General features: G+C 48.8%; 1 protein-coding gene across 1 annotated transcript; it reads left to right on the forward strand.

Annotated features, from left to right (window-relative positions):
- Positions 1 to 275: 275 nt before the first annotated feature.
- On the forward strand, positions 276 to 24610 carry LBHD2 (LBH domain containing 2). The gene is made up of 5 exons (XM_059850389.1): positions 276 to 434; positions 9484 to 9585; positions 16599 to 16689; positions 20054 to 20255; positions 21355 to 24610. Exons 3-5 carry the CDS (start codon positions 16600 to 16602, stop codon positions 21429 to 21431), a joined length of 369 nt encoding a protein of 122 aa, XP_059706372.1. The 5' UTR covers positions 276 to 434; positions 9484 to 9585; position 16599; the 3' UTR covers positions 21432 to 24610.
- The last annotated feature ends 1361 nt before the right edge of the window (positions 24611 to 25971 follow it).

The raw sequence follows: 25971 nt of genomic DNA on the forward strand, positions 1-25971 counted from the left end.
AGGACTGCTGCAGGGCAGGCTCGGGACACCCGTGAGCAAAGCAAGGGGAGAGGGGGAACTGCTCCGGGGGAGTGACCCCTCCGAGACCTCCGTCCCACGCCTGGCGCGCTGTGTGACCCCGGCACCGTGCGGGGCTCGGGGCTGGGTGAGGCCGTGCGGTCCCCACACGTGCCCGCGGAAAGTGCCCCCTCCCCGCGGGGCGGCCGGGCCGGGCCGGGCCGTGCCTGCGCGCCGCCCCGCCGGCGCTGCCGGGGGAGTGGTTTCCCCGCGCTGGCGGCGGCGGGGCCGGTCTGCGGGCGGGGAGGTGCCGCGGCGGCGGTGCCAGCGCCCGGCCCGGGAGGATGCGGACGCGCTGACGGAGCTGCCGGCTCCCCTCTGCCGCCGTGCATGGGCGGCGGGCGGCTGCCGCCTGCCTCGCCTCTCCAGCCGCGCCGGTGAGCCGGGCCGGGGGGTCTCCGCCGGGCTCGGGGGGTGCGGAGAGGGGGCGACCTGCCACCTGTGAATGCCCCGCTCGCAGCCCCGCCGCGGCCGGGAGCAGCTCCCCGGGACCCGGGCAGCGCGCCCGTGGCGGAGCCGGCGACCGGAGCTGGGCACAGAGGTGGCGGGTCGGGTGTGTGCGGGTCCGTGCCGTGCAGGTTGGGTCGGGTCGGGTCGGATCGGGTCGGGTCGGTGCCGCGGGGTCGGGTGTGTGCAGGTCTGTGCGGTGCGGGTCGGGTCGGTACCGTGCGGATCAATGCGGTGCGGGTCGGGTCTGTGCGGGGCACGGGAGCCTCGGAGCACGGTGCCGCGGGTCGGAGCGCTGCGGGGCCGTGCAGGGCGGGTCGGCAGCGGGGAGCGCGGAGCGGGGAGAAGCGCTCCAGTCCCACGGGCGGCCGCGGGGTAGCGGGGAGAGAGGGAAAGGCGGAACACGCGCCTCTGCCGCAGCTTGTTTCTCCACATGCTTGTTTGTTCGAGTAAAGGGTGTTACGGAGAATTCACTGAGAAAAAGGGTTCTCGTTTACAAAAACACCACCCAACTCGTTCGGCAGCCGAAAGGGCTGTGTGAAGGAATCCTGATGAATGAGCACAGCGCTGAGGGAGTTGTTGGTTTGTGGGCTGCGATCGCCTCAGCTATTTGTTTATGCCTTTTTTTTTTTTCCAAGACAACTTTTGAGGCGAGGAAGCGACTAACAACGCACAAGTATAAGACGATGCTTTTGCTTGCAGCCGAGCTGAAGTGAACACTGAAATCCTACGTTTCCCATCAGGTAGCAAATACCACACATACGATTACTTTTAGAGAATGAAAGAACCTACTTTGCTCTGTAAATGAGGACTATGTTTCACTCAGAGCAAGGGGTGAGAGTATTTTCCATCTGCCAAATGAACATACCACAGAAATTTTCTTTTCATCTGGGACAGAGCCGTGTTTGTGCATCTCTGAATATGGCTACAGTTGTGGAGGGGAGTTGGGTTAGCCTGGACATAGCATTAACCCTCCAACGACAATAAGCAACACACAGTGAGAAATTTGTTTCCATTAGTCTTTTCCTGACTGAGATCTTTACTGCACTTGTACAGACAGTACAGCAATGAAGCCCTTCAGGCTGTGGGTTCACATCTTACTGAAGGATCCAGGGTTGGTGTTCACACCTGCCCTGCAGCCTGCCTGGCTCACAGCACAATGCCTCCTTATGAATAGCCTGTGAAGGAAGGTGAAGCGGGGAAATTCTGCCTACGCACAGCTAGGCTCAAGCCAGTGTTTTCCTTCTCTTAGTTTTAATGAGCAACAAATTTTTTGCCCAGAAAATAATCCAGCTCACAGCTCAGGATTTGGATAATTAATATGCCATTTAAAAAACATGTTTGCAGAGTCAACATTATGGTTACAAAGAGAAAACAAGCAAACAGGGAATAACTTGACCCGGTTTTGTCACTTTCCCATTCTAGCCCGACAATTTGTCAATCAGGTGGAATTTCCTCCAGCGCCTTTGGTACATTGCTTCAGCAGAAGAAATAATCTGCAAATATAGTTACTACTTTCCCTCCCTTCTCACAGTGATCTCCTTGTATTAAGCAACAGGCTTTTGCATAGATCAGGTACCAACCCCAGAGTGTCACAGGCTCTCTCTCTCTCATTTCTGAAATTATTGAATCCTGAGTTGCTCTCTCTCTCTCTCTCTCTCTCTCTCTCATTTCTGAAATTATGCCCCTGTGTTTGAGCCCATTTAACCATTTCTATTTAGGAGAAGTTGGTCAGAGAAGCCTTGATCCTATGCCGTTCAAGGAGGAAGTCTGCCAGGACTTCAAGGAGACCAGTATTTGCCTCAGCAAAAGCCCTTCCTTTTGCTTCTTAAACATGCTCATTCTTTGGAAAATTGTGTAAAATAATCAATTTCCTGAATTTTCAGTCTTCAAGGGAAGGCTTTATTGCAAACCCCAGGAAAGCTGCCAACCAATAACATCCAGCTAGAATGAAGTAGACTGATTGATACCAACAGGTCCTTAAAATTTCATCTCAGTCTTTGTCCCTCTTTGATTGCAAGTCCTCAGGGTCTGGGACCACCTCTCCTTTGTGGTTTGGGGAAGAGCATGACCAGTCCCCTGCAGATCAGATGCCAGTGCTGGAAGAAGCTGTGGTCCAGCAGGATAATCCCCTTCTCTCATAAGTGTGCATTAACTGATCCCACAGTGTTCTACACCCTGGTGCCCATGTCCCCATAGGACTAGAAGAAAATAGTTCAAGTCCAGCTCCTCCGTTGAAACCACTGCAACTTGTGTAAGATGTAACGTGAATTTTCAGCTGAGCTCAGTCTCTGACATGCACACACATAAACTGCCTCTGTGCAAATAGTAGACCTCTAGATTCAGAAAGTGAATGTTAATTGATTGGCAGGAAGACTCACAGTCTTGTTAATGCATATCTGCTTTCAGTGATAATGACTCATTAAAAAAAAGGCACACTGAGTTTTTTGGTTTTAGGTGATTTCTTTATTGTTTGCTGTGTGTTGTCCTTACCCTCCATCTTCCCCATTCTTACTGTGGTAGGACATAGTGTTCTCATATCCTCCATCTTGGGCTAGGGCAGCTTCCCATGCTTGGAAATTCAATTGAGGTGATGGAGTTTTAATTTGTGGACAAAACTAGCTGCATCTCTGGTGTTAGGTTGTGATATCGTGACACCTGTGGTTGTGCTGTTAATTTCCAAGAAGGACTATTAATAGCCACTTCATTGTCTTTGTTCTCTTAGGAGTCTCTGGTGGGTTTTTGTTTGCTTGTTTTTATAAAATCTTACCACTTTTGCTTTGTTTGCCTTACCTAAATGCTCAATATTATATCAGGTTATAACACTGATAGCGCTGTATTCTAATTTTCCCAAAGTTACAAGGAAATAACTTATATGTCTCTTAAGTAAATACTTTTCTATCTGACTGCACCTAACCCTTACCCTACTGTGTTGCCTAGAAATAAGCCCAGGGATAGACTATCCAGAGTATTCTTTCACGGTGCCAAAAAGACATCAAACATTTTGCAATCCATTTCCCATGACATTTCTATCTGAGAATCATGTACTCTATGTTGATGCTCTAAGATGTTTTTCCCCCACTCCCTTGCTTGAATTCAGAAGTACCCAAAAATACCTAGGGAATGATAGAAAGAAGCACAGGAAGCCAATTTTAAACTGTCACTGATTCCCATGGGTGTTGCAAGGTGAGGGACAGCTGTGGCCTGAAGTATTAGGGATGAGAGAATCATCATCTTCCAGAGCAGATCCCAGAAACAAAACCATTCCCTTCTAAAAACCTTTAGTAAGGATTACTCTGAGTTAAAATGAACAATATAGTTACTTGTAAGGTGCTGGCTTTGTAAGGTTGTGGGAAATTAAAGCCTGTGCTCAATACAGGCATTCCTGATCCCAAAAGCAAGTTCTCAGATGAGAATGTTTGCACAGCAAGTACCAGAAGAGATACCTCTAAAACATTTAACAGCTTGTTGAGGCTTATCTCTGCTTTTGATGGGGTGTTTTCCTAATGAGTTCCTCTCACATCAATTAGCTACAAATCTGATGTTAAAAAAATAAATCCAAACTTTCTCTTGGCACACAGTTCCAGGAGGGCTCTGTGGAGATTTCCATGATATTGAGGTCTACCAGCATTCAGAGGAGCTGGCTTAGTCATTCTTCCCATCTGCTCTACCTCTTCCTCCCTCCACTGCTCTACACATGCTTCCTAGCTGGCTGCTCCCTGTCCCCATCTCCAAGCATCCTGTCTGGCTGCCCCGACCCCCTCCTGCCGTACCTACCCCTTGTGGCATCTTCCATGAGGAAGTTCAGGTAGTTTAGTGCTGAAATAAATGAGCTGCTTTAAAGCAGCCAGGGGAAAAGAAAAAGCAAAAGGAAAAATCCACCAAGGAAGCACCCATAGCAAGCAGCATAGCAAAAATAATTTGAAAAAACTTTGAGTTGAACGATGCCCAAATCATGAGTTTGCTTTAAAAATTGTTAAACACAAGAACATTTTAGTTCTTTTTACTTCTTCTTTGACCATTAATGAATCTAGTTTTTAGCTCCTTTTTGCCAAGACGGCCAGCAGGAACTTGGGCAGCTACAGCAAGCTGGAAGTTGAGGTTTGTGTGTAGCCATGGTGCTCCAGGATCTGAGGATGTCAGAAGAACAGTGGCTTCCCAATGGCTGATTGTGCAATACCAGGAGCCGAGGAGGCTGAGTTAGAGTCATGTGCCAGCACTGGCCCTTTGCAAGCCTGTGTTTTGTAGTGTTGCGAGTCCACAGATGAGTGTCTGAGAAATTCCCAAGGGTGATACTTACCCCAGTAGTTTCTTTGGAGCAGGAAGAGGAAAAACTGCAGCTTGCCACAAAGTTAGCGGTGAGAGGCAGCACGGTCTGGAAATAGCAGCCTCCTACCCCTTTTCTCTCTCCCAAACTACGTGCTGTGTCTCATGCTGAAATGGCTCGGCTCCTCCACTTCGAGAGCCGTTTCATCTCGCTGCTTCCTGAGAGAGATCGACATCTTCTGTGGAGCACACACTGCCGGGGAGAGGAAGGCAGCTTTGGCCTGCGGAGAGCAGAACTCAAGTACTGCGTGGGTGGCCGAAGACAAGAGCTTCTGAAACGAGGGAACAGAACAGATCTCTAATCTCCAGACTCTGACACATATCTCACTTCTCTCAGTTGCTTAGGAAAGAGATTTGCATCCAAAAAGAAGTGGGAGGTTTAAATAGGAGTTCATACATTTATCTTCTGCCGTCCATGCGGTGATTTACATTTTGCTAGTCCCATGGAATCCACAACACTTCATGAAGTGCATTCATTACAAACGTGCAACCAGGGGAAACAAAGACTCTGTCCAAGTTCCTACCTGCAGTATCCAAAAGCTGAGCTGAGGTGCAGTCAGGGAAGCAAGGCTGTGGGGTGTCCCTGATGTAAGTGCTTGTTTTGGGTTGTACCGAGATGCTGAAGTCATTGTCCCACCCTCGGTAGAGTACTGGGCATGGTCCTGCCTGTGGATGGCCCAGGCCACCTGGGTGGTTCTCAGCTATGGTTCCATCCTCCTAGGACTAACAAAAGACTGAGATATGGAGAAACTGGATCTACAGAAGCATCTGGCCATGGAAGATGTCAGCTGGCATTCCTTGCAGGGACATGCACCTTCTTGTCCCACATGAGCAGCCCCTTCATGGCTTCATCCACCACTGCAACTGTAGCTGTGTCATGGAGTGCCCACTCCTCCACCTTGGCTGAACTGACAGCCTGTTCTGCTGCAGCAGAGTGGCCTGAATAAGGGACCCTTTCTTCTTCTGGGTGGAAAAACCTCCTTTGACTTGTTTGTTTATTGGGACTTGCTGAGCAGGGTTTCCTGTGACCCATCAAAATTTTCCACTCTGCAAAATGCAAGCAGCAGACCATTGCTTCTCCCACCTCTCACCATTCTTATGCACTGCCTGTCCCACTTTTCTTTGTAATCAATAGCAGGGGTTTCTTTTTGTAGTACACACAAAGGCTTGAGTCCTTGAATGAAGAAAAGTTTGCATTTATGCAGGGGCTGTGGTGGGATGAGGCAGGAGGTGGGGCTGGCTGCCCAAGACTGAGCTCCCGGTTTGTTTGCGGCGGTGTCTGAATCAGTGGGAGCCGTGTGTGTGCTGTGATTGCACCCAGAGCTCCGTCCTGCTGGCACGAGGCTGAGCTGCAGAGCCACCTTGGGGTGTCCATCCAGCACAATTTAAGTACAGGGCTGGAAAAGCCCTTGGGATTGACTCATTGAAATAAAGAGGGGAGGGCTCCTGTTTCTGCCATGCCAGAAAAATGACAGATTTGCAAATGGAGCTGCGGTTCAAGGTCTATTTCTGCCTCATATCTACACTTTGTTAGAAGGTGCTCCTTCAATGCGGTATTGTTAGGCTGTTATCATAATATTTCCATGAGTGCTCAGTGGGAAATGATTACTTTGGGAAGCCTGGGAAGGGAAGAGGGTGTCCTGCAGTCCCTGCTAATCTAGCAGCAGCCCTGGCATCCTGAGGTCAGGTCTCACTTTGCCACCCAGTTGTCTTCGGCTCTGGGGCAGCTCAGGGAGAAGGGATGATGTTCCAGAGTAGGAGGAATCTCTAAATAGAAGTGCCCTGATTTTGGAGCTGCTGCTGTCTGTGGGAGAAATGTTTGGGGCTCAGAGCCTCTGAAACATGCTCATTTATCAAGTGGGCTGCTAGGATTGCAGCCTGTGGCCCAGTTCCTGTTTCTGTTTTGCCCGATAAAGCACACTTGCTTTAAAAACATCTACTTTGCAATTCATGGTGGATTTATCCCAAGGAGAGGACTCTGCTGCTGTGCCTGGTGGAGTCCTCTGCCCCCATGGAGAGCAGACTCAGGAGAGACAGCCAGGCTGGGCTTCCCATACACTGCAGCTGACCAGAGCTGCTGCCCAATATCCTGCATCTGCTCTGACACCAGTTGCTCTCCCAGGAGTGGTGAGACCACCCCACTGGGACAGGCTGTGTCCTCAGGTTGTAGAAGCAGGGCCCTGGGTCTGGGCAAAGAGGCCACCACAGAAGCATTCCTTGGTCTCACTAGTGAAAGCTTGGAACATCTCAGGACTTCCTTGCTTGATGCTATGGCTCCTAAAGAAGCAAGACATGACCAGCTCATTGGAGTAATGCCTAAATTTATTGCTCTTTGCTGAGAGGTATAGCCAGGCTCTGCAAGCCCAGACCAGGGGTGGCCAAGACAGTACCACTGGTCTCTGAGACTTGGGGCTTGACTCAGTTCCTATTAATGACAGTACAGCTGTGTTGGTGCTCCTGCAGCCAGAGAGGAAGTTGGTTGTCAAGCTGAGGCAAAGGAGGGCAAGTTATTCTGGCAGCAGAAGATGGATGGGTTGGAAGAGGGTACATTGAGCAAATGGGCTGTAGGCTGGAAAGCAGCAAAGGTGGGTAAAAGTAAGGGACAAGAAGAGATAACCAGAGAAAAGCTTTACTTGGGTAATTTCCAGATGGTTTCCATTGCAGTAAAAGCTCTTTGCATGGTCTCAGTAGCTGTGCCTTGTTTCTAAAAGATTAGGCAGTATCACAGAAGGAAGGGGTTTAGTTTATGTTTCCTCTGTTGTCAGCCACAGAAGGTAATCACATCTATTAGGCAGGTGAAGTGAGTATTTTCTCTTCAGAGAGTAAATGCATTCTGGTAGTTCTGTACACTGGAAATGCTCAACTCAACAGTCTTGACTGGGAAAAAGATTTTCTGGTTTTAAGTATGGCTGTGCTACTGGGAGAAAGGATATTTTCTATGCTGTGGCCCTGAAGTGATTTTTTTTTTTTTTTTTTATTAGAGGTTTCAAGTAGCTGAGCCACAGGGGCTGACATCCCCTGTCCACCACTGCTTGCACCATAGGACAGAGTTGCCCAAAACACCAGAGAGGGGCTTGGGCTTGGGTCAGTTGAATGCAGAAGTCCTTTGCTGAGACTGGAAAGCAATGGATGTGGGTTTAATTAATTCATACTGCATGGGTCCTTGTATACCACGAACCAGTCATCTGAAGATAACTCTGAATAGGAAGTGGCCTGGCTTGGATTCCAACCAGTGATTATGTGGTGCCTGGTTCCTTATCTCTTACACCCTTTTGCCTCTCATTGGCAGTGTAGTAATTACTCTGTGTAATAATTGTTCTTATTACAATCAGTCTTTTCTGAAGGAGACATTGAAGAGAGACAAATTCAAGCTGAATTTTCATAGGTTTAATAGCAGCAGCTTTGTAATGGGTAGTGGGATAAAAATCTTCCCAGAGCATTGGATAGCATGGTATCAGATGCTCCCTTGTTTTTATAAGAGACAAACGTTGAGTGTAGTCATGAATTTTTAAGGGACAAAACATTAAAGATGTTAAAACCCTGATGTTGCTTTGGTCATTGGTTAGGAAGGAGAATTGCCAGACAAGAATTAAACCTTCTGGATTGAATCCTGGGGATAGAGAAGTGATTTCCTGCTTCCCTAATTTTCAATAAGCATGGCCTGTGGCACGAGAAGAAACTCCAGAATGCAATACACAATTTTCCCTCTGTCACTATTTTTGAATAAAATCAATGTGCAGTTAATCCAGTGTAATAAATCTTGGTAGGAAGGCTTCCAGAGCAGGTAGATTTGTTTAATCATTTGGGCTGGAATCCAAACCACTGGAGGATATAAAATATATATACTAGTGCCATTCACTTCACTGAAAACACCATTTTCCCATCCAAGGAAATAGCTGTGGCTGGCATGAAGATATATTTGGAAAGCTGTAGAGCTAAACAAATTTCTCAGAAAATCATCTCTGGCCTAGATACTGACTATATTTACGCACTGTAACTCCTGGGGCTCATCAGCTAAGGCTTTCTGACAGAGAAGTCATCAGAAATCAGTGATTCACTCTTTGAAATGGTGGGATCCTCACCCCTGCTCAGTAGGCTCCCTGTCTTGATACCAGTCAACATATTACCTTCAAATTGGAGTAGATCTTTCAAAAAATCACTTCCCCTGTGGCTTCCAAAAGAACTGTGCAGTGATGCAATGTTAATGGATCCTTCTTTGAGCATATGTTGTCTTCTTTGTGTATGGATCAGTAGAACTGTCTCTCACTAAACAAACTGATCCTGCCTTATAAGGGAATACATTTTTTATTTTCCAATTTTCCAACTATCAATACAATTTCTATATGAGAGGATTTCAGAGTGTCCCAGTTTCAGCAGTTTTTGTGTAACTCACACTAAGGAATAAGGTTTAGCATCACAAAGAGTCGGATTGTGAGGTGTTTCAGTTAGTTTAGGTGGCTTTGGTACATTAATTGCCTCAGTAATTCACAAGGTGCTCTATGAAGATCAAACCCCATCTCGCACAGAAAATGATACAGACCTCCACAGTGGGACTTTCTGCAGCAAGCTTTCAGCAGAACTCTTTCACACCAGGGCCTGCCAGCGTTGTCCCTCTGGTCACCAGCTCTGACTCTGCTCTGTTGTCTCTTCCAGGCACTTCTAGGGTTTGACTGAGTCTGCACCACACTCCCTCAGCGGCGCAGACACCTGCAGCAAGGACAGTTTTTGGAAGTGACACCGTTGATGTGATTGAAGGTAACGTGCTCTCTTCTGTCATTGCCCTCTACTTGCTGCTTGTCCTCCACAGAGCCTCATGCTCTGGCTTCTCCTTTGCTGCCTGTCCTGGCTGGGGAGGTGAGTGCAGGATCAGGCCTCAGTTCACTGCATGTTTGAGAATCCCCCAGACTGATCCCTGCTTCAGGTAACAGCTCTTCCTAACCATGGCTCAGCTTGTCCCATAAAATGTGTTTGTGCCCCTGTCCTTAAGGAAATACTCCTTGCATCACGTGACCTGCCTATTTTCCATAAGTGCTGCACATTTCTGAGTCCTGAAGCTGGTCTGCGTTCAGATAATGTTTTTTCCCCATGAATTTCACAGGTCAGTTTTGCCCTCTGTTCAAAACCTAAAAGAAAAGTGTGTGCATTGTTTGTGAGGCCTTTCCCATGGGAGGTGGTTTAGCACTTGTCAGGCTAAATATTACTCTGTATGTTACTGACCTTTTTAGTGCCATCACAAGCAGCAGAAAGTGATCTGTGCTTTTGCTCCATGCCCCTGGAGAAAGATCAGCATAGTGTGGTCCTGGGACTGTAGCACTTTAGCACTGCATTTAAAATAATCTTCTCTAAATGTAGTTTTCTAGAACAAATTTCACTTCCCCCCCCCCCCCCCCACTGGTTTATTTGTGCTTAATTAAAACTAGGGGAAGTAATGTACCTCTTAATTCACTGACATGAGAATTTTAAGGTTCAGAGTAGATGACTCATCCACCAGAACAGAATTTATCCTTTGTTTGTAAATGCTATTTATTGCCTTGTTTTGCATCACTATGGCTACTGTATGTCAATGGTGATACCAGCATCTACCATACATAAAATGAATGCAAGACTGAATTGAAGAGCTGTAGTTCTTATAATTGTTTGAATCAGCCACTTTTCTGTTGTGTGTCAGTCAGTAGATCTCACGTAAAAGCAGTGCTAAAAGTGGCTTAATATTTTCCATCAACACTGGCTGAAAAGCAAAAAATTGTCCTGTGCATAAATGTTATCACAGTTTGAAAAGCCCTAAGCAGCACCACCAAGCCCATTGTTCAGATTGTATGGCTTTATAAACAACTCAGTGATGTCCTACAGGTGATTTTGAAGTTTCAGGGAACTGATTTGCAGTGACATTCTCAATTATTTTACATCGAGTTACATTTACTGTTAAAGAGCTCGTTAAGCTCGTTAGAAACATCATTGCTTTCACAGCCCATATAGATTCTTCTGCTTTCCTTCACTGTTTCAAAGTGAAGACTGGGAATAATTAATCTATTCCAGTTAAAGCTTAATTATTTTGGCAATTGCATGGCCCCATGTTCTATTCTGAAACACATCAAGTACAATCACTTCTGCTGTCCTATTCAATCAAAGCCTTAAGTTGCACAGATTTTCTGAAATGGCCTGGGCTTCAACAGCTTGGGAGCTGATTCACTGAGGCATCTGCTGTAACACTGGCAGGACTGTCACCATTTTTCTAGCCCAAATCATTTGTCTTTGTCATTTACAAATAATCTGCAGGGTATAATGTGGTCTTAGGGAAGCACGGAGCCCATTATTGCTCAATAATAGAATTTCGTGAGGTCTTAACATCTTTGAGCTCATATGACACATTTGACAGAGCATGTGTGGATGTATATCTCTAATTTCCCATGGAATGAGGACAGAGAAATATTTAAACATTTGCAATGTATTGAATTACTGCTAAAATAAACCAGCCAGCTATGAGTGACTGCAGGAGTCTGCTGCTGGCTAGCAGGGACCAACCCCCAGGACACACAGCAGTGGAGCGTGGCTTTTCTCTGGTTGCCAAGACTAAGACTTCATAAATACTGACCCCACGCAAAGCCTCCAAGATTATTTCCATCTAGACACACACTTTCTCATTTCCTTTTCCCTGCAATCCAGGACAGCTGGGCTTAGGGTGCTGAACCCCAAAAAGGATGCCAAAAGAAAGATGTTCGTTTTGGACATGCTCAGAGTGGTGGGCCCAGTGCTCCTGCAGGCTCACGGCTGGCTCTGGCTAGCACAGGGTGTGAAAGCCCTGCAAAGCAGCTCTTCCCAAAGAGTTGGGCTGGGAGAGCATGGTCCTGCTATTGCCTAGTGTGGTCATCCCCACAGGAGCAGCAGGAGGGGTGAAAAGGCCCCTCTGGGAACAAGGAAGAGACTGGAGTCAGAGTGGAGAAAAAAGGCAGGAATGGAATGATCACCAGTGGTGATTCAGAGGGAGGAGATATCAGAGGGAGTGCTACTTTCCTTTTGGTCCAAGGGCACAACTCTGTTCTTTTGAATGCTGTCTAAGATGGCAGGAACAGCTGGCAGAGCAGGGCCCACAGTCAGCACTGCTGGGAGGGGTCTCCCATTTCCAGGTTGCTGCACCCTCAGTGCTGTTGTCCATAGGTGCCCAGTGGTATGACCTGCTGGATGCTGCAGGAATAAAAGCATGTGTCCAGAAAACCTATGTATTGTACTGATTGGATGGTTTGGGCTGTCCCTGGGGAGTGGTACAGGTCCAAGCAAGGGCTGGGAGCTTAAAACCCTCTTCCTAGCAGTCAGAATCTGTCCATCTTCTACTGTGCCATGGCTCTGGGAGGATTCAGGCTGTGTAAGCTGCAGGGTGCTCAGCTCAGGGGTTTGATTCAGCCTTTTGCTGGGTTTCAGAGCCTGGCTCTACTTTCCTGTTCTGTGCATGCCCCAGGAAGTGTGTGAATGAATTCAGTGTTGGTTGGGTCCAAGGCTGACCCTTCAGAGCTTTTCTCTATGCTGATGAATGTCTACAGACTTGGATCCTGGTCCACAGCTGAGCTCAAGTGTTCGTGGTTCTGCCATGCTTTTTCTTAAATGTGGTGCAGTGGGAGTGAAAGTCTCTGCACTATCATGCTGCTCCGTGCTACAGCTAATTAAAGTCATTGTGAAGGGTTTCGTAGTAATTGTAAAATTTAGTTGTGTCCAGTAATTAGTAAAGTAAGCCTGAAACAAGTTAACCTTAAGATGTTTTAGTTGGCATTTCTCAGAAGGTGCAGCAGTTACAAAGAAGGCTTTTGTGTGTGCAGCAGGACCAGAATTAATGGCAGCATTTAGTTGTGCCTGAAGGAGTGTTTGCTGTGGCAGGTGGCAGGGCAGCCTGATGGATGATGCCTACATTCTGCATGCTGCAGGAGGCTCCAGCAGCCACCAACTGCACTACCTGATGAATGCCAGCTAAAGAGAGTGAAAGCCCCATGCCAAATCTCTCCAAGGCTGATGTATTAACATTTGAAATGAACATGGCCCCTTCAGCTCAGCGTGGCTCTGTTTGCCCCTACACGCTTAATATGGATTCTGGAGATTTCAGGCATCCTCAGATTTTTCAGTGGAATGCTGTATTTATAAATGGCAAATGGAGGAAAATCCCAACCTGCAGCTGCCCAGTCCCCGGCTGGGCCGAGCTCTGCAGCGAGGACTGTGGCTCTGGCTCAGGCTCTGCTCTGGCTCTGGCTCTGGCTCTGCTCTGGCTCTGGCTCAGGCTCTGCTCTGGCTCTGGCTCTGGCTCTGCTCTGGCTCTGGCTCTGGCTCAGGCTCTGCTCTGGCTCTGGCTCTGCTCTGGCTCTGGCTCTGCTCTGGCTCTGGCTCTGCTCTGGCTCTGGCTCTGGCTCAGGCTCTGCTCTGGCTCTGGCTCTGCTCTGGCTCTGGCTCTGCTCTGGCTCTGGCTCAGGCTCTGGCTCTGGCTCAGGCTCTGGCTCTGGCTCAGGCTCTGGCTCTGGCTCAGGCTCTGCTCTGGCTCTGGCTCTGCTCTGGCTCTGGCTCTGCTCTGGCTCTGGCTCTGGCTCTGGCTCTGGCTCAGGCTCTGGCTCTGGCTCAGGCTCTGGCTCTGGCTCAGGCTCTGCTCTGGCTCTGGCTCTGCTCTGGCTCTGGCTCTGCTCTGGCTCTGGCTCAGGCTCTGGCTCTGGCTCTGGCTCTGGCTCTGGCTCTGCTCTGGCTCTGGCTCTGCTCTGGCTCTGGCTCAGGCTTTGGCTCTGGCTCTGCTCTGGCTCTGGCTCTGGCTCTGGCTCTGGCTCTGGCTCTGGCTCAGGCTCTGCTCTGGCTCAGGCTCTGGCTCTGGCTCTGCTCTGGCTCTGGCTCTGGCTCTGGCTCTGGCTCTGGCTCTGGCTCTGGCTCTGCTCTGGCTCTGGCTCTGGCTCTGGCTCTGCTCTGACTCTGGCTCTGGCTCTGGCTCTGGCTCTGCTCTGGCTCTGGCTCTGGCTCTGGCTCTGGCTCTGCTCTGGCTCTGGCTCTGCTCTGGCTCTGGCTCTGGCTCTGGCTCTGCTCTGGCTCTGGCTCTGGCTCTGGCTCTGCTCTGGCTCTGGCTCTGGCTCTGGCTCTGGCTCTGCTCTGGCTCTGGCTCTGCTCTGGCTCTGGCTCTGGCTCTGGCTCTGGCTCTGCTCTGACTCTGGCTCTGGCTCTGGCTCTGGCTCTGCTCTGGCTCTGGCTCTGGCTCTGGCTCTGGCTCTGCTCTGGCTCTGGCTCTGCTCTGGCTCTGCTCTAGCTCTGGCTCTGGCTCTGCTCTGGCTCTGCTCTGGCTCTGGCTCTGGCTCTGGCTCTGGCTCTGGCTCTGGCTCTGCTCTGGCTCTGGCTCTGCTCTGGCTCTGGCTCTGCTCTGGCTCTGGCTCTGCTCTGGCTCTGGCTCTGGCTCTGGCTCTGCTCTGGCTCTGGCTCTGGCTCTGGCTCTGGCTCTGCTCTGGCTCTGGCTCTGGCTCTGGCTCTGCTCTGGCTCTGGCTCTGGCTCAGGCTCTGCTCTGGCTCTGGCTCTGCTCTGGCTCTGGCTCTGCTCTGGCTCTGGCTCTGCTCTGGCTCTGGCTCTGGCTCAGGCTCTGCTCTGGCTCTGGCTCTGCTCTGGCTCTGGCTCTGCTCTGGCTCTGGCTCAGGCTCTGGCTCTGGCTCAGGCTCTGGCTCTGGCTCTGGCTCAGGCTCTGGCTCTGGCTCAGGCTCTGCTCTGGCTCTGGCTCTGCTCTGGCTCTGGCTCTGCTCTGGCTCTGGCTCTGGCTCTGGCTCTGGCTCAGGCTCTGGCTCTGGCTCAGGCTCTGGCTCTGGCTCAGGCTCTGCTCTGGCTCTGGCTCTGCTCTGGCTCTGGCTCTGCTCTGGCTCTGGCTCAGGCTCTGGCTCTGGCTCTGGCTCTGGCTCTGGCTCTGCTCTGGCTCTGGCTCTGCTCTGGCTCTGGCTCAGGCTTTGGCTCTGGCTCTGCTCTGGCTCTGGCTCTGGCTCTGGCTCTGGCTCTGGCTCAGGCTCTGCTCTGGCTCAGGCTCTGGCTCTGGCTCTGCTCTGGCTCTGGCTCTGGCTCTGGCTCTGGCTCTGGCTCTGGTTCTGCTCTGGCTCTGGCTCTGGCTCTGGCTCTGCTCTGACTCTGGCTCTGGCTCTGGCTCTGGCTCTGCTCTGGCTCTGGCTCTGGCTCTGGCTCTGCTCTGGCTCTGGCTCTGGCTCTGGCTCTGGCTCTGGCTCTGCTCTGGCTCTGGCTCTGCTCTGGCTCTAGCTCTGCTCTGGCTCTGGCTCTGGCTCTGCTCTGGCTCTGCTCTGGCTCTGGCTCTGCTCTGGCTCTGGCTCTGGCTCTGGCTCTGGCTCTGGCTCTGGCTCTGGCTCTGCTCTGGCTCTGGCTCTGCTCTGGCTCTGGCTCTGCTCTGGCTCTGGCTCTGGCTCTGGCTCTGCTCTGGCTCTGGCTCTGCTCTAGCTCTGGCTCTGCTCTGGCTCTGGCTCTGGCTCTGCTCTGGCTCTGGCTCTGCTCTGGCTCTAGCTCTGCTCTGGCTCTGGCTCTGGCTCTGCTCTGGCTCTGGCTCTGCTCTGGCTCTGCTCTGGCTCTGGCTCTGGTTCTGCTCTGGCTCAGGCTCTGCTCTGGCTCTAGCTCTGCTCTGGCTCTGGCTCTGGCTCTGCTCTGGCTCTGGCTCTGGCTCTGGCTCTGCTCTGGCTCTGGCTCTGGCTCTGGCTCTGGCTCTGCTCTGCTCTGGCTCTGGCTCTGCTCTGGCTCTGGCTCTGGTTCTGCTCTGGCTCAGGCTCTGGCTCTGGCTCTGGCTCTGCCTCTGCCTCTGCCTCTGCCTCTGCCTCTGCCTCTGCTCTGGCTCTGGCTCTGCTCTGGCTCTGGCTCTGGCTCTGCTCTGGCTCTGGCTCTGCTCTGGCTCTAGCTCTGCTCTGGCTCTGGCTCTGGCTCTGGCTCTGGCTCTGGCTCTGGCTCTGCTCTGGCTCTGGCTCTGGCTCTGGCTCTGGCTCTGGCTCTGGCTCTGCTCTGGCTCAGGCTCTGGCTCTGGCTCTGGCTCTGGCTCAGGCTCTGCTCTGGCTCTGCTCTGGAGTGCTGCCATGCCAAGCATAACTGGGCCAGCCCCGCTGCCAGCACCATTGCCTGCAGTGCCAAGTGGAACAGGGTGATGCTCAGTGGGTACATGGGCACCTTAGGTTCCTAAGTCCCTGATTTAAAGGAGATTTAGGTGCCACACAGTCCCTGATGCATTTGGAAGTCCCACTCAACACCTCTCCAAACACTCAGGCAAGTAAAGACTGCTGAAAATCTGGTCCTTAGACACCAATACAGCTGGTGTGTCTGGAATTAACAGCTTAAAAAGAAGTGCTGGCTCATGACTAAATGGAAGAGACATCTGGAAGAGCAAATATTGAAAACATTACGAAGAATTAGATAAGAATTTAATTCAAGGGTGATATTTCTACCAGTTACTTTTTTTGGTCAACAGATGCAATTTCTGAGCTCATCTATCAGTAATAAACTGATTGCTGACAACATTGGAGGACTCCAGTTTCCAGCTGATGCCTCTGGGACGCTGTGGGGGTCCTCTCTGCTGTCCCAGGGGCAGCTGGGGTCGATGCCCTGCTCAGCATCACAACGTGCAGCAGCTACAGTTAGCCTGGAGGCCAAGGAAATACTTCTTTGGACAGTTCAGGAAGGACAGTGTAACACAAGTATTTTAACCAATATGAAAAGCCAGTACTTTTTGTTAAATTAGCTGTGGGGCCAAAGCTCAGAGCTGAGGTGTCCCATTCTCTCTTAATGTTCCCAGCATGACAGAGGTGATGAACACCCGCGAGCCGGTGATGGAGGAATTCGCGCTCGGCCAGACTCCTGAGGAGGAAGGAGGCCCCTCAAGCCAGGTAACTTCAGCAGAACTGAGAAGTGTCCTGAGTTCTTTGTCAAAAGTGATTTAAAGCAGCCAATAACTGTCCTTAGGGTAGGTGTTGAATTGCAGAGTACTGCTGCCAGAAGAACAAGCCCTGCAATACGTGTTTGATCCTACTTAGGTTCTATTATTAAAAGTTAAGAGTTGGGCTGAAGTGTTTAGTGGGGTGCCAGGTCTGCAGGGCACAGGGACAGCAATTCCCAGATCCTGCAGGGATGCAGGCACAGAGGCTGTTTGTCTGCAGGAGTTCAGATCTGAGCAACTACTGTGCGATGGAGGCATCCAGCCAGTACTGTGCCAAGCTTTTATACAGCCACCCTTGAAATGAACTGAGTTTCCTTAGGCTCAGAGGGAGCTCCTTTTTTAGAACAGAGACCATTTGAAATGATTGGCTGATTCACAGAAATGGCTGTGGCATCACAGCAGCACCACTGGTCAGGGCCATTTGCTGGCAGGTGCAGGAGCATTTTCTGTCCCCAGGCAGTTCCACACACCCACTCAAGCACCCACCCGTGCTGCTCATTGCAGCAGGAGGGATCACGATGTCCCAAGCCCCCCTTGTGGCAGCCCCCACATCACAGTTTGTTCTCTGTGCTTGTGCTCATGACTCTGTGTCACTACCAGGGACAAACTGCATAATGTGTCCTGGTGGACCTGAGCTGCCTCTCAACACAGTGTGTAACGTTGGAAGCAGACTCAGAGAGCTACTCCAGGAGAAGCCTCTTGCAGGTGAAAATCTGGCATTTGGAAGCCAGGGAAGTCAGAACAGAAAATTGCAAATTCCTTTTGGATCACTTGTTCGTGTGGTGAAAGGCTTTGTGCATTTATAGAGCACATGGGCTTTGCTGTGCCTCAGAGGCTGCACAGGATGGATGCTGCTCACTCAAGGAGCATATTTTCAATATTCTTTTTCTTCTTCACCAAGTTCCAGGTTTTCAGTGTTGTATTAGTGTATTCCGCCCAAACTCTGCCCCAGCCCTGACTTCACCTGTGTATGCAGGGCTGTTCTATGGTGTCTCTGATCATATGCTCCAGAGTTTTCCCCCAGCTCTTTTACCTTTCCCCTCTGGGAGAAGGTGTTACCACCCACATTTTAGTGATAGCCACCTGAGGCAAAAAAAAAAAAAAAAAAAAAAAAAATCAAACAGAAATGAGATGTAGCACAAACTCAGTGACTCAGTGGGAAAACTAGGTTCCTTCCAGCAACTTCCAAGCACTCTGTCCAGGAGACCAGTCCTTCTCTTCCTGCAGTCTCCTGCCCACTCATCACACACTCCAGCTTCTGCAGAAAAACACAGCAAGGCCCAACAGGCAGCTCTGCTTCCTGCCAGTCCTGACTCATTCCTGGAGGGACATGGTAAATACTGGGCTCTGGTGGAAAAAAAAATTATGTGGTTGATGTGAGAAAAGACCATATGAGAATGACACAAACAAAAATAGCCACAGCTGAGGCCACACAGGTGCATTTCCTAAATTTTCTTGCAGCTGTAATAATCATTTCTCAGTCCATTTTTAGATCTCTCCATGTCATTTCCTTGGGATTCAGAAAGCAGATGAAAAAGCAGAATTTTTGTTGTCTTGCTTCACCCATCCAGGGGTTGCCAGCAGGCTTGGGGATGGGGTGGCTGGGATGGCCTCTGCCACCCCAGCAGGCTGCTCTATAGCTGGGGAAGAGGTCACTGTCACCTGCCTGTGCAGCCACGGGAGAAAATGCAACAATTTGCCCACAATTTTATGGCTGAGCCATGAGGCTGAGGGAGCTGGGCTCCACTGTGGGTCTGCAGAGGAGGGCACTGCTGCTCAGCAGGTCTGTGGACCTGTCCTGCCCAAGGAGACCTTGTCTCATATTTGGTTTCCAGTCAAGACAGCTGCCATGGAAATGTCCTTCCAAATTATGAACAGCTCAGGAGAAGTCTGTGTCATGGGAAGCTGGGCAGCTCTTTTCTGACAGGCAGCATAAGCAGCATTGCTTGGTCAGGATGAGTTATAAACTGTGGGTGCAGCTCAGGGTGGTGTCAGAAATGTCTGCCTTCGGTGATTCACGTGGTCTAATTGTACTGAAGGTGCTTTCTCACAAAAGAAAAATTCCTAATTGTGTCTCATAACACTAATATGCAACATTTCTCACCTTTGTATTGATAGCAGAGACACTGGTTCAGTGGTGAACATGTTGCAGATGAGTGGGGAGGTTCCCACCAGCCCAGAGCAAACCTGTGGCAGCCTCTGAAGTTAAACTGGGATAATTCTTGCTCCCAAGTCCTGGTTCAGTCCCTTCACATGCACCTTGATTTTATTGTTAGAAATGAAACACAATGAAATTAAATAAAAATAAAACTCAGCTAGCATGGAGAGATTTGTAGCTTATTAGTGCAGGTATATGGAAGTGGGAGGATCCAGGAGAAAAGGTTTCAGTGAAGCAACAACAGAGTTTCTTATGGTAATGTCCTGGAGGAGCTGGAATGATTTTTCCTCAAAAAAAAAAAAAAAAAAACAAAAAAACAAACAAAAAAAAAAAACCAAAAACAATCCACCAGAAAATAAACTATTCAAAACAAAGTATCCTGAGAGATTTAAGTGATCCAGCTATGTTGAAAACAGGAAAGCACTTTTATGTGTTACAATAACCTTCACTAAAAAGCCCTAGTTCAGCTTCAAGCTCTAACCACTGTGGAGTGTTTGATCTGCAGTTTCAATGTGACAAATGAAAATAAATAGCTGGCACAGTCCTGTGTAAAGATGTTCTCTGGGGCTACCTGTTTTGCATGAATGCATGATAAAATAGTGTTCCACATTGCAGAAAGTAGCTCTGCACAGTGGTGGCTTCTTAAATTATCACTGCAAGAAAACGTGAATATCATATCAGAGCAAAAGGACAGCAGCCAGAAGGGCTGCAGCAGCCATTTAGCTTAGCCTTACAGCAATGACCTTGGTGTCCCAAAACTCCACCAGAACTGAAACACAAGTGTGTGGCAGCATAACAGATTTTCTCTCCCAAGTCTCCATTTTCACTGCTCATGTGGGATTACACGAGTTAAGGCAATGATCTCCTCAACACGCCAGCAAGCAAAGTGAGTTCTTTGCTCAGGAAGGGACAGCAGGTGCAGGAGGGAGTGTGCTGAGACCTACAGCCTCTCTGCACCACGCTTGGCCAGCAAGGAGCTGGGTTCAGCTGGTTTTGAAATCTTCCCTGTGCAGGGCTGTTGACCTGCACCAGTTGGAAGAGGATTTTTAAATGGACATGTGAGTGCATGTCAAACTTAGAAAGGATGTACTCTGCTTGCTCTGAATATACATCCCTGCACAAAGCTTTGATTTACATCCCCCAAATGTCTCCCCAGGCCTTCCCAGACTCCCGTGAGAAGTACCCCAAGCTGTCCAAAAGGCTGCCTTCCATCGTGGTGGAGCCCACCGAGTCCGGGGAGGTGGAGAGTGGGGAGCTGCGCTGGCCTCCTGAGGACCTCAAGTCTGCAGAGGACAAAGGTCTTCATGGTGACCAAAGAGTCTGTGTCCAGCAACAGCAGCAGCAGATGGATCTGGAAGGTCTGAATGAGTAATTTTCATCCTTGTTCCCCATAGGAAAATAGCTGTTTCAGACAGTGCTGTGCACTGAAGTTAACAAAGAGACAAATGAAGGTGCCCAGAAAACATCTGCGCTAGAGAAGTCCTCTGGACTGAAAATGTTGTTGTAGATTTTGAGCAGTGGTGTTTTCATCTGCATCACTCTCTTGGACAACAGGCAGCCAGTGCACTGCATGTTAGCAGGTCACTCTGGGGAGCAGTAATCCTGGTCAGTAGCATGCATCTATCCCTGTCTCCTAGCCTAGAAGTGAAATGTTTGACAGCTGCACTTTTTCAAAGCATCCTGGTGTCCCAGGAGTGTGTCAGTGCAGCAGGAACTCACAAATATGTACACCTGGCTAGTAGTGTCACTGCGGGGCAAATACAGGTAAAGGTAAGACCTTGTCTAAGTGTAGCTTGACCAGGAAGTGCTCCAGTGAGAAACTGGCCTATTTATTTCCTTTTTTTTTTTCATCTCAGTGCTGTCCTCTTATAGAGTGACCTGGTTTCCATTTCAGTGCACCAGCATTTGCCACCTGAACGCCCAGACACAGCAGCCAGGACATGGTGCAAGATGCACCTTCCCTTCCCTTCCAAGGGGTGATGACAAAAGGTCTTGAAGTGTAAAATCACCTGCCATTGCAGTCGGCATTTCTGGGTGGTGACAACCACAGGGTTTGATCATTCAAGAGTAAATACGAGCCAAATCTATTTCCTGACTTTCAGGTTATATATTGTGGTTTCTCTGTTGGTTCTGTGCCTTGATTTAGACTCATTATGTCTTCAGGCCTGACAGCTTAAGCAGATTTCCAAGACTGGGTGGCCTTCCCATGACAGTGGCTGTCCATAGGGGTCACCTCATCAGATTAATATCTTACCTGAGGTCTCAGGCTCCCTGCAAAGTCAGACAGTGATGCACTCAGAATCTCGCACTCCAGGTTTAACTACTGGTTTGCAAGCAGAGAAGATTTCTTGTATCAGGTCTATCACCCTAACAGATTAACTGCCAGGTAGAGCAGGTAATCAAACAAAGGCTGCACCAATATGGAGAAATAAATGCTGATGAGCCGTTTCTTTGCAGATACTTTAGCACACCCAGCTCAAGACGTGGAAGACAGTACAGATACTCTGGAAAGCAGAACTGAAGAGAATGAGTAGGAACTCCATGGCCTCAGAAGTGAAACTTCATTGTGAATGTTGTTGGAAAGCTAACACACTCTGAAGACATGTCAAAGTAATCTGTATTTAAATCTGCAAGGGTTTTATTTAGTTAGTACCTGGTAAGAAGCATCTGGGCTTTAGAACTGTTCTTCTAACATTTTGATTTTCAGGCTGGGATTCATATTATTTGTTTAATTTCCCCTTGGGAAACAATGGGATGTGTTAGGAAATACAAGGCTGTCAAGAAAAAGATGCTCCTAATTTTAATTAGTGCATTTCATTGGTTTTATCTTTTTCAAGAAAGGCTGCTTTCAGGCGTCAACATCAGGACAAAGGGGCTGTGTTTCTACAGGAAGAATGTCTTAAATCTAAAAACTTTCTTTTTTTAGCCATTTCAAACTAGCACTGTGATATTACGGACAATAGATGTAATATAACGTCACCAGTTGATTTTGTAACTTTTGTATAGAGACGGAAGGGCAAGGTTTGCCTCCAAGGTTTGCCCTGGGGCAGCCCAGAGCAGTTCTCTCCCTTTGGCTAACCTGTGCATATTTGGATGAACCAGCCTTTCCTTAGCTGCCTTTTCAGCAAGGCTGATGCCTTTTGGAAGCGCTTTCTCGCTGTACCTTAACTGGTTGATGAGCTGGTCGCTGGTGTTTGTGGCTGAGGCTGTCTGTGGTGGGCTTGGTGGGGTGGATGGTGCTGTCCGTGCGCTCTTCAGGCAGGTCCGGCCGTGGTGTGGTGTGCACTTCTCACCCTTAAAGCTGGTGAGATGGCTCCTGCTTCCCCCAGGGCTGGCTTTGTCCCACCTCATTAACAGATTGTTGTGACATTACTCCTTTGGTATGTTTGGTGTATAATGTAGGTGCAGGGCACAGTTTCTCCTTCCTCGCCCTGAGCAGGGTGGTGGTAGGGGGTAGGTGACAGGAGCTCCACAGCACATCCCAAACCTGTGCTCCGTTTTGCCTGGCTCCAGGTTTCCCCTGAGCCACCTGCAGTAGGAGGGGCATGGTGGAAGGACAAATACCTGCCTCGCTCCTGGCCAGGTTGGCACTGCTGGCAGGAACACGTGTGCCAAGGGGTGCCCTCCTCACCTGCTCACGGCCCCCTCAGCTTTGGTGGCACCGTCACCTCCTGGAGCCCAGAGCTCATGGTGGGACAAGCTGTCTCTGGACACCTCTGCCCTCCAGTGGATTTTCCTTGGGAATTTGGGGGTCATTTTGACAGGAGTGAATTCCTTCCTGCACAGGGACCTCCCAGAGACTCACTCCACTGTCCCAGGAGAAGCACCAGTCTCAGTCTGGAACACGACCCGTTGGATGGGCTGGTGGGGGTGGATACTGCCTGTACTCAGAGGTGTTTGACTGTCAGTGACGAGTGTCCTGGAAGCTGCAAAGATGGCTTTTTCCATCTCTGCAGGGCTGGATGGGGTCTGTACTTCCAATTAATGTTGCATCCAGAAAAAGCTGCTTGCTATAGGTGGAATGAAATAATAGGATTTCTTCCAGCATTAACTCCTAAGTTGACTTCCAAGTGCTTTCTTTTTCCAGTAATAATTTTCGCTAAAAACAACTTTTAATTGTGTGATGGTTGATAAAATTTACTGGCCAGATGTATTAATAAGTTTTTACCTTCTTAGCAACCAAATTTAATATATTTACTTACAAAGAATTCTGTGCAATGAATGTTTATTACAAAGGAAAGAGACTATTTTACTTCAAAGCAACATTAATTTATGTACAAAACTATAGCTCATTATTTGGGGTGTTTGGGATCTAGGACCCTTTTTATAAGCAGTGTAGTACAGTATAATGTGATACTTAAGTTAAACTTTGCTCTCTCAATCTATATAACAATCTGTTTTGCCTTCTTGATGTAGACTTTCTTGCCTACACTGTTAGAATTACTTTGTTGGGTGAGTGGGATTCTGGCCAGAGCACCGAATTTCACCAGAGTAACTGAAGGTTTCAGGAGCACTTCCTAAATCTGGCTGCTGTCCCTGTCACCCCCCTCACTGGTGACAGTTTTCTGGTAAAGCCAACGAAGCTGACAAAGCTGGAGCTCCGTGTTGGCACAGGAGCAGTGAGGAGAGGGGGTCCCCAGCTCGGACCCACCGTGGCAGGAGGAGAGCTGTGCTGGTGAGGCAGCCAGGCTGATGGGAGGTGCTCTTTAAATGCTGCTTTTGCATCCACTGTCAAGAAGTTTTACAAAGCTCTGGGGAGAAAATAACAGCAGTGACGACATATTTTTAGCTGTGTGATTTCCTTCCAATCTGCATCTGCCCAGCTCTGTGAGGAATGACGTTAGATGTATCACTTAATTTGCTTTTTGCTTTATAAAAGGAAAACCAGTTGTTTGAAACACTTCCCCCAATTTTCTGTGCTCTCTATCTGCTTTCAGACGCTCCCTCCCTTCCTGCTCTGGATGGCCCTTATCCTATTTCCACCTGAGGTCAATGGCACTTCCCTAAATATGTTTCCTAAAGAAACAGCTAAATTCTACATACACCCTAAAAAAATGCCACACAAGCACCGCTACTTTTTTTCATCCTTGTACTTTAAGCTGCAGCTGGTATAGAAATCCCAGATTTCCTTCTTCCAGCCTAATTACTCCTCTCTTTCCTTTCCCCTCTTTTGTGCTGCTCCCCTGAAGTTTTTTACCTGGAGCAAATGGTTGCTTCAAACGAAAGCTTTCTCCTAAAGCTGTGTGGCCTCAGTTTAAGAATTGTGCAAAGCCAAACTCCTCCTCCCATTTTTATTTTTCTGACCATGGGCCAGAGGCCCTAAAACAGGAAAGCAAGATAGAGAGAAAATTGTTTTATACAAACAAACCCTATTTATTCAACTTGCAGGTCTATGAATGTCCACTTACTTTGTCTGTGTGCAAGTGTTGTCTCTCTAATAAACTCAATAGTTGTTTTGTATTTTTTTCTGGATTAAAAGCTTTGTAGAAACTAAAAAGAAAAAAAGACATTCAGTCATATTTTTCTAGTCTAGCTTGTAGAATATTTAATGTAGTGCAGAAAGGAAGTTTTATGGAGTAAGACATTGTTGAACTTTGCTCTATTTCAGTTCTTTCTAATTTTGTAAAATGCCACCTGTACATAATACTAATGTATGTCCTGTAGATGTATTACACCATTTAGCCTATTAAATGCCTATACTGAACTGATGGAAGTAGCAGTGTATCCATAGTGTCTTTGTTTAAACATGGAAAGGGTTAGAGGTGGTGGTGCATGTCCTACCACTAATACAGGGAATGAAGCCCACTCTAGGGCTGCCTTTGCTCCGTGGCATGCAAATCCTCTCCCAGGCCCTCCAAACCACATGCTCCTGCACAGACAAATTCAGATTTACATCAGTCACAGCTGCCATAGCCATCTCTTCTTCGACCCCTTCCTTGACCAGGCAGCTCAACACTCCCTGCTCCTGTTTGAGGATTTGCTCTCTGCCCTGCTCACCCTGCTGGTGCCCGGCCTCGCTGTGCTACCAGCGAGCCATTGGCTCATCTTCATTCACCTTTCTATGCTATGCACATTTTTAATGTTTTCTGGAAAGGCAATTGTGGAGTCCAGCAGGAACTCACATTACTGAAACCTACACCCTGTGCAAAGAGAGCAGGGTCATGTAGCAGAGAAGATGAGAGGCAGAGATAAGTCTGCCAGTGAACAACCAATTTTTCCCAAAACCTCAAATTGCCAGAAAACAAAGGATCAGATAACTGGAGGGTGAAGCTGTGTCTTACTTACCCAGCTCAGCAGCAGCTGCTGCTCTCTGAGATGGGAAAATCCCATGGCAAAGGCATTGCTCCAGGTCAAAGCCAGTTCCCTGCCACTGCAGGGCTGTGCCTGCTGGGCAGTGGTTGCGTGGCCAGGGGAATTTGCTGTATTCCAGGCTGGGGCAGTGAGCCAGCTTTGGCACTGCTTGCACACCTGATGCTTAGTGTCACTCAGCACTGGAGTTTCCATGCACCATGCATGGAAAATCTCATGTGCAGGCATACATTACTGTGAGGGTGGGATGGCAGAGGGACTGACACTGCTGTCTGCTCACCTCCCTAGGAGCTGTCCCTTCCATCTGGGCTCTTGCTGCGTAAGGATTCATCAGGTGCTACCTGAGGGCTCCAGGGAATGCAATTTCACCTGCTGCTGATTTTATGTTGCTGTGAGATCTGTGCAGAGTCCTGGCTGTTTTCTTTCCTTGAGCCTGAAGGCAGGGGGAGTGTATCAGTAGTGAACTAAAGAGGATGAGTGTGGGAACTGTTGTCTTTCTTCTAACATTTGTATTTTAAACTTGTATCCACTGGATCTGCAGGTTATCCCATTGACTTGAGACATTTTCATTTATTTTTAATCAGACATCTGCTTAGTATTTTTCTTTTAGATTTGTTCTGCTTGACACTCCTGTCTAAAGAAGCAAATAACATTTTCAGTGGAGTTGGATTTTTTAAATGACTAGTAAGAGGCAAAAACTGACTTTTTAAATCATATTAAATTGAAAAATGCAACATCTAAATTAAATCAAGCTTAATTTGTGTT

The sequence above is a fragment of the Haemorhous mexicanus genome, chromosome 6 (assembly GCF_027477595.1).
Source record: "Haemorhous mexicanus isolate bHaeMex1 chromosome 6, bHaeMex1.pri, whole genome shotgun sequence".
NCBI lineage: Eukaryota > Metazoa > Chordata > Aves > Passeriformes > Fringillidae > Haemorhous > Haemorhous mexicanus.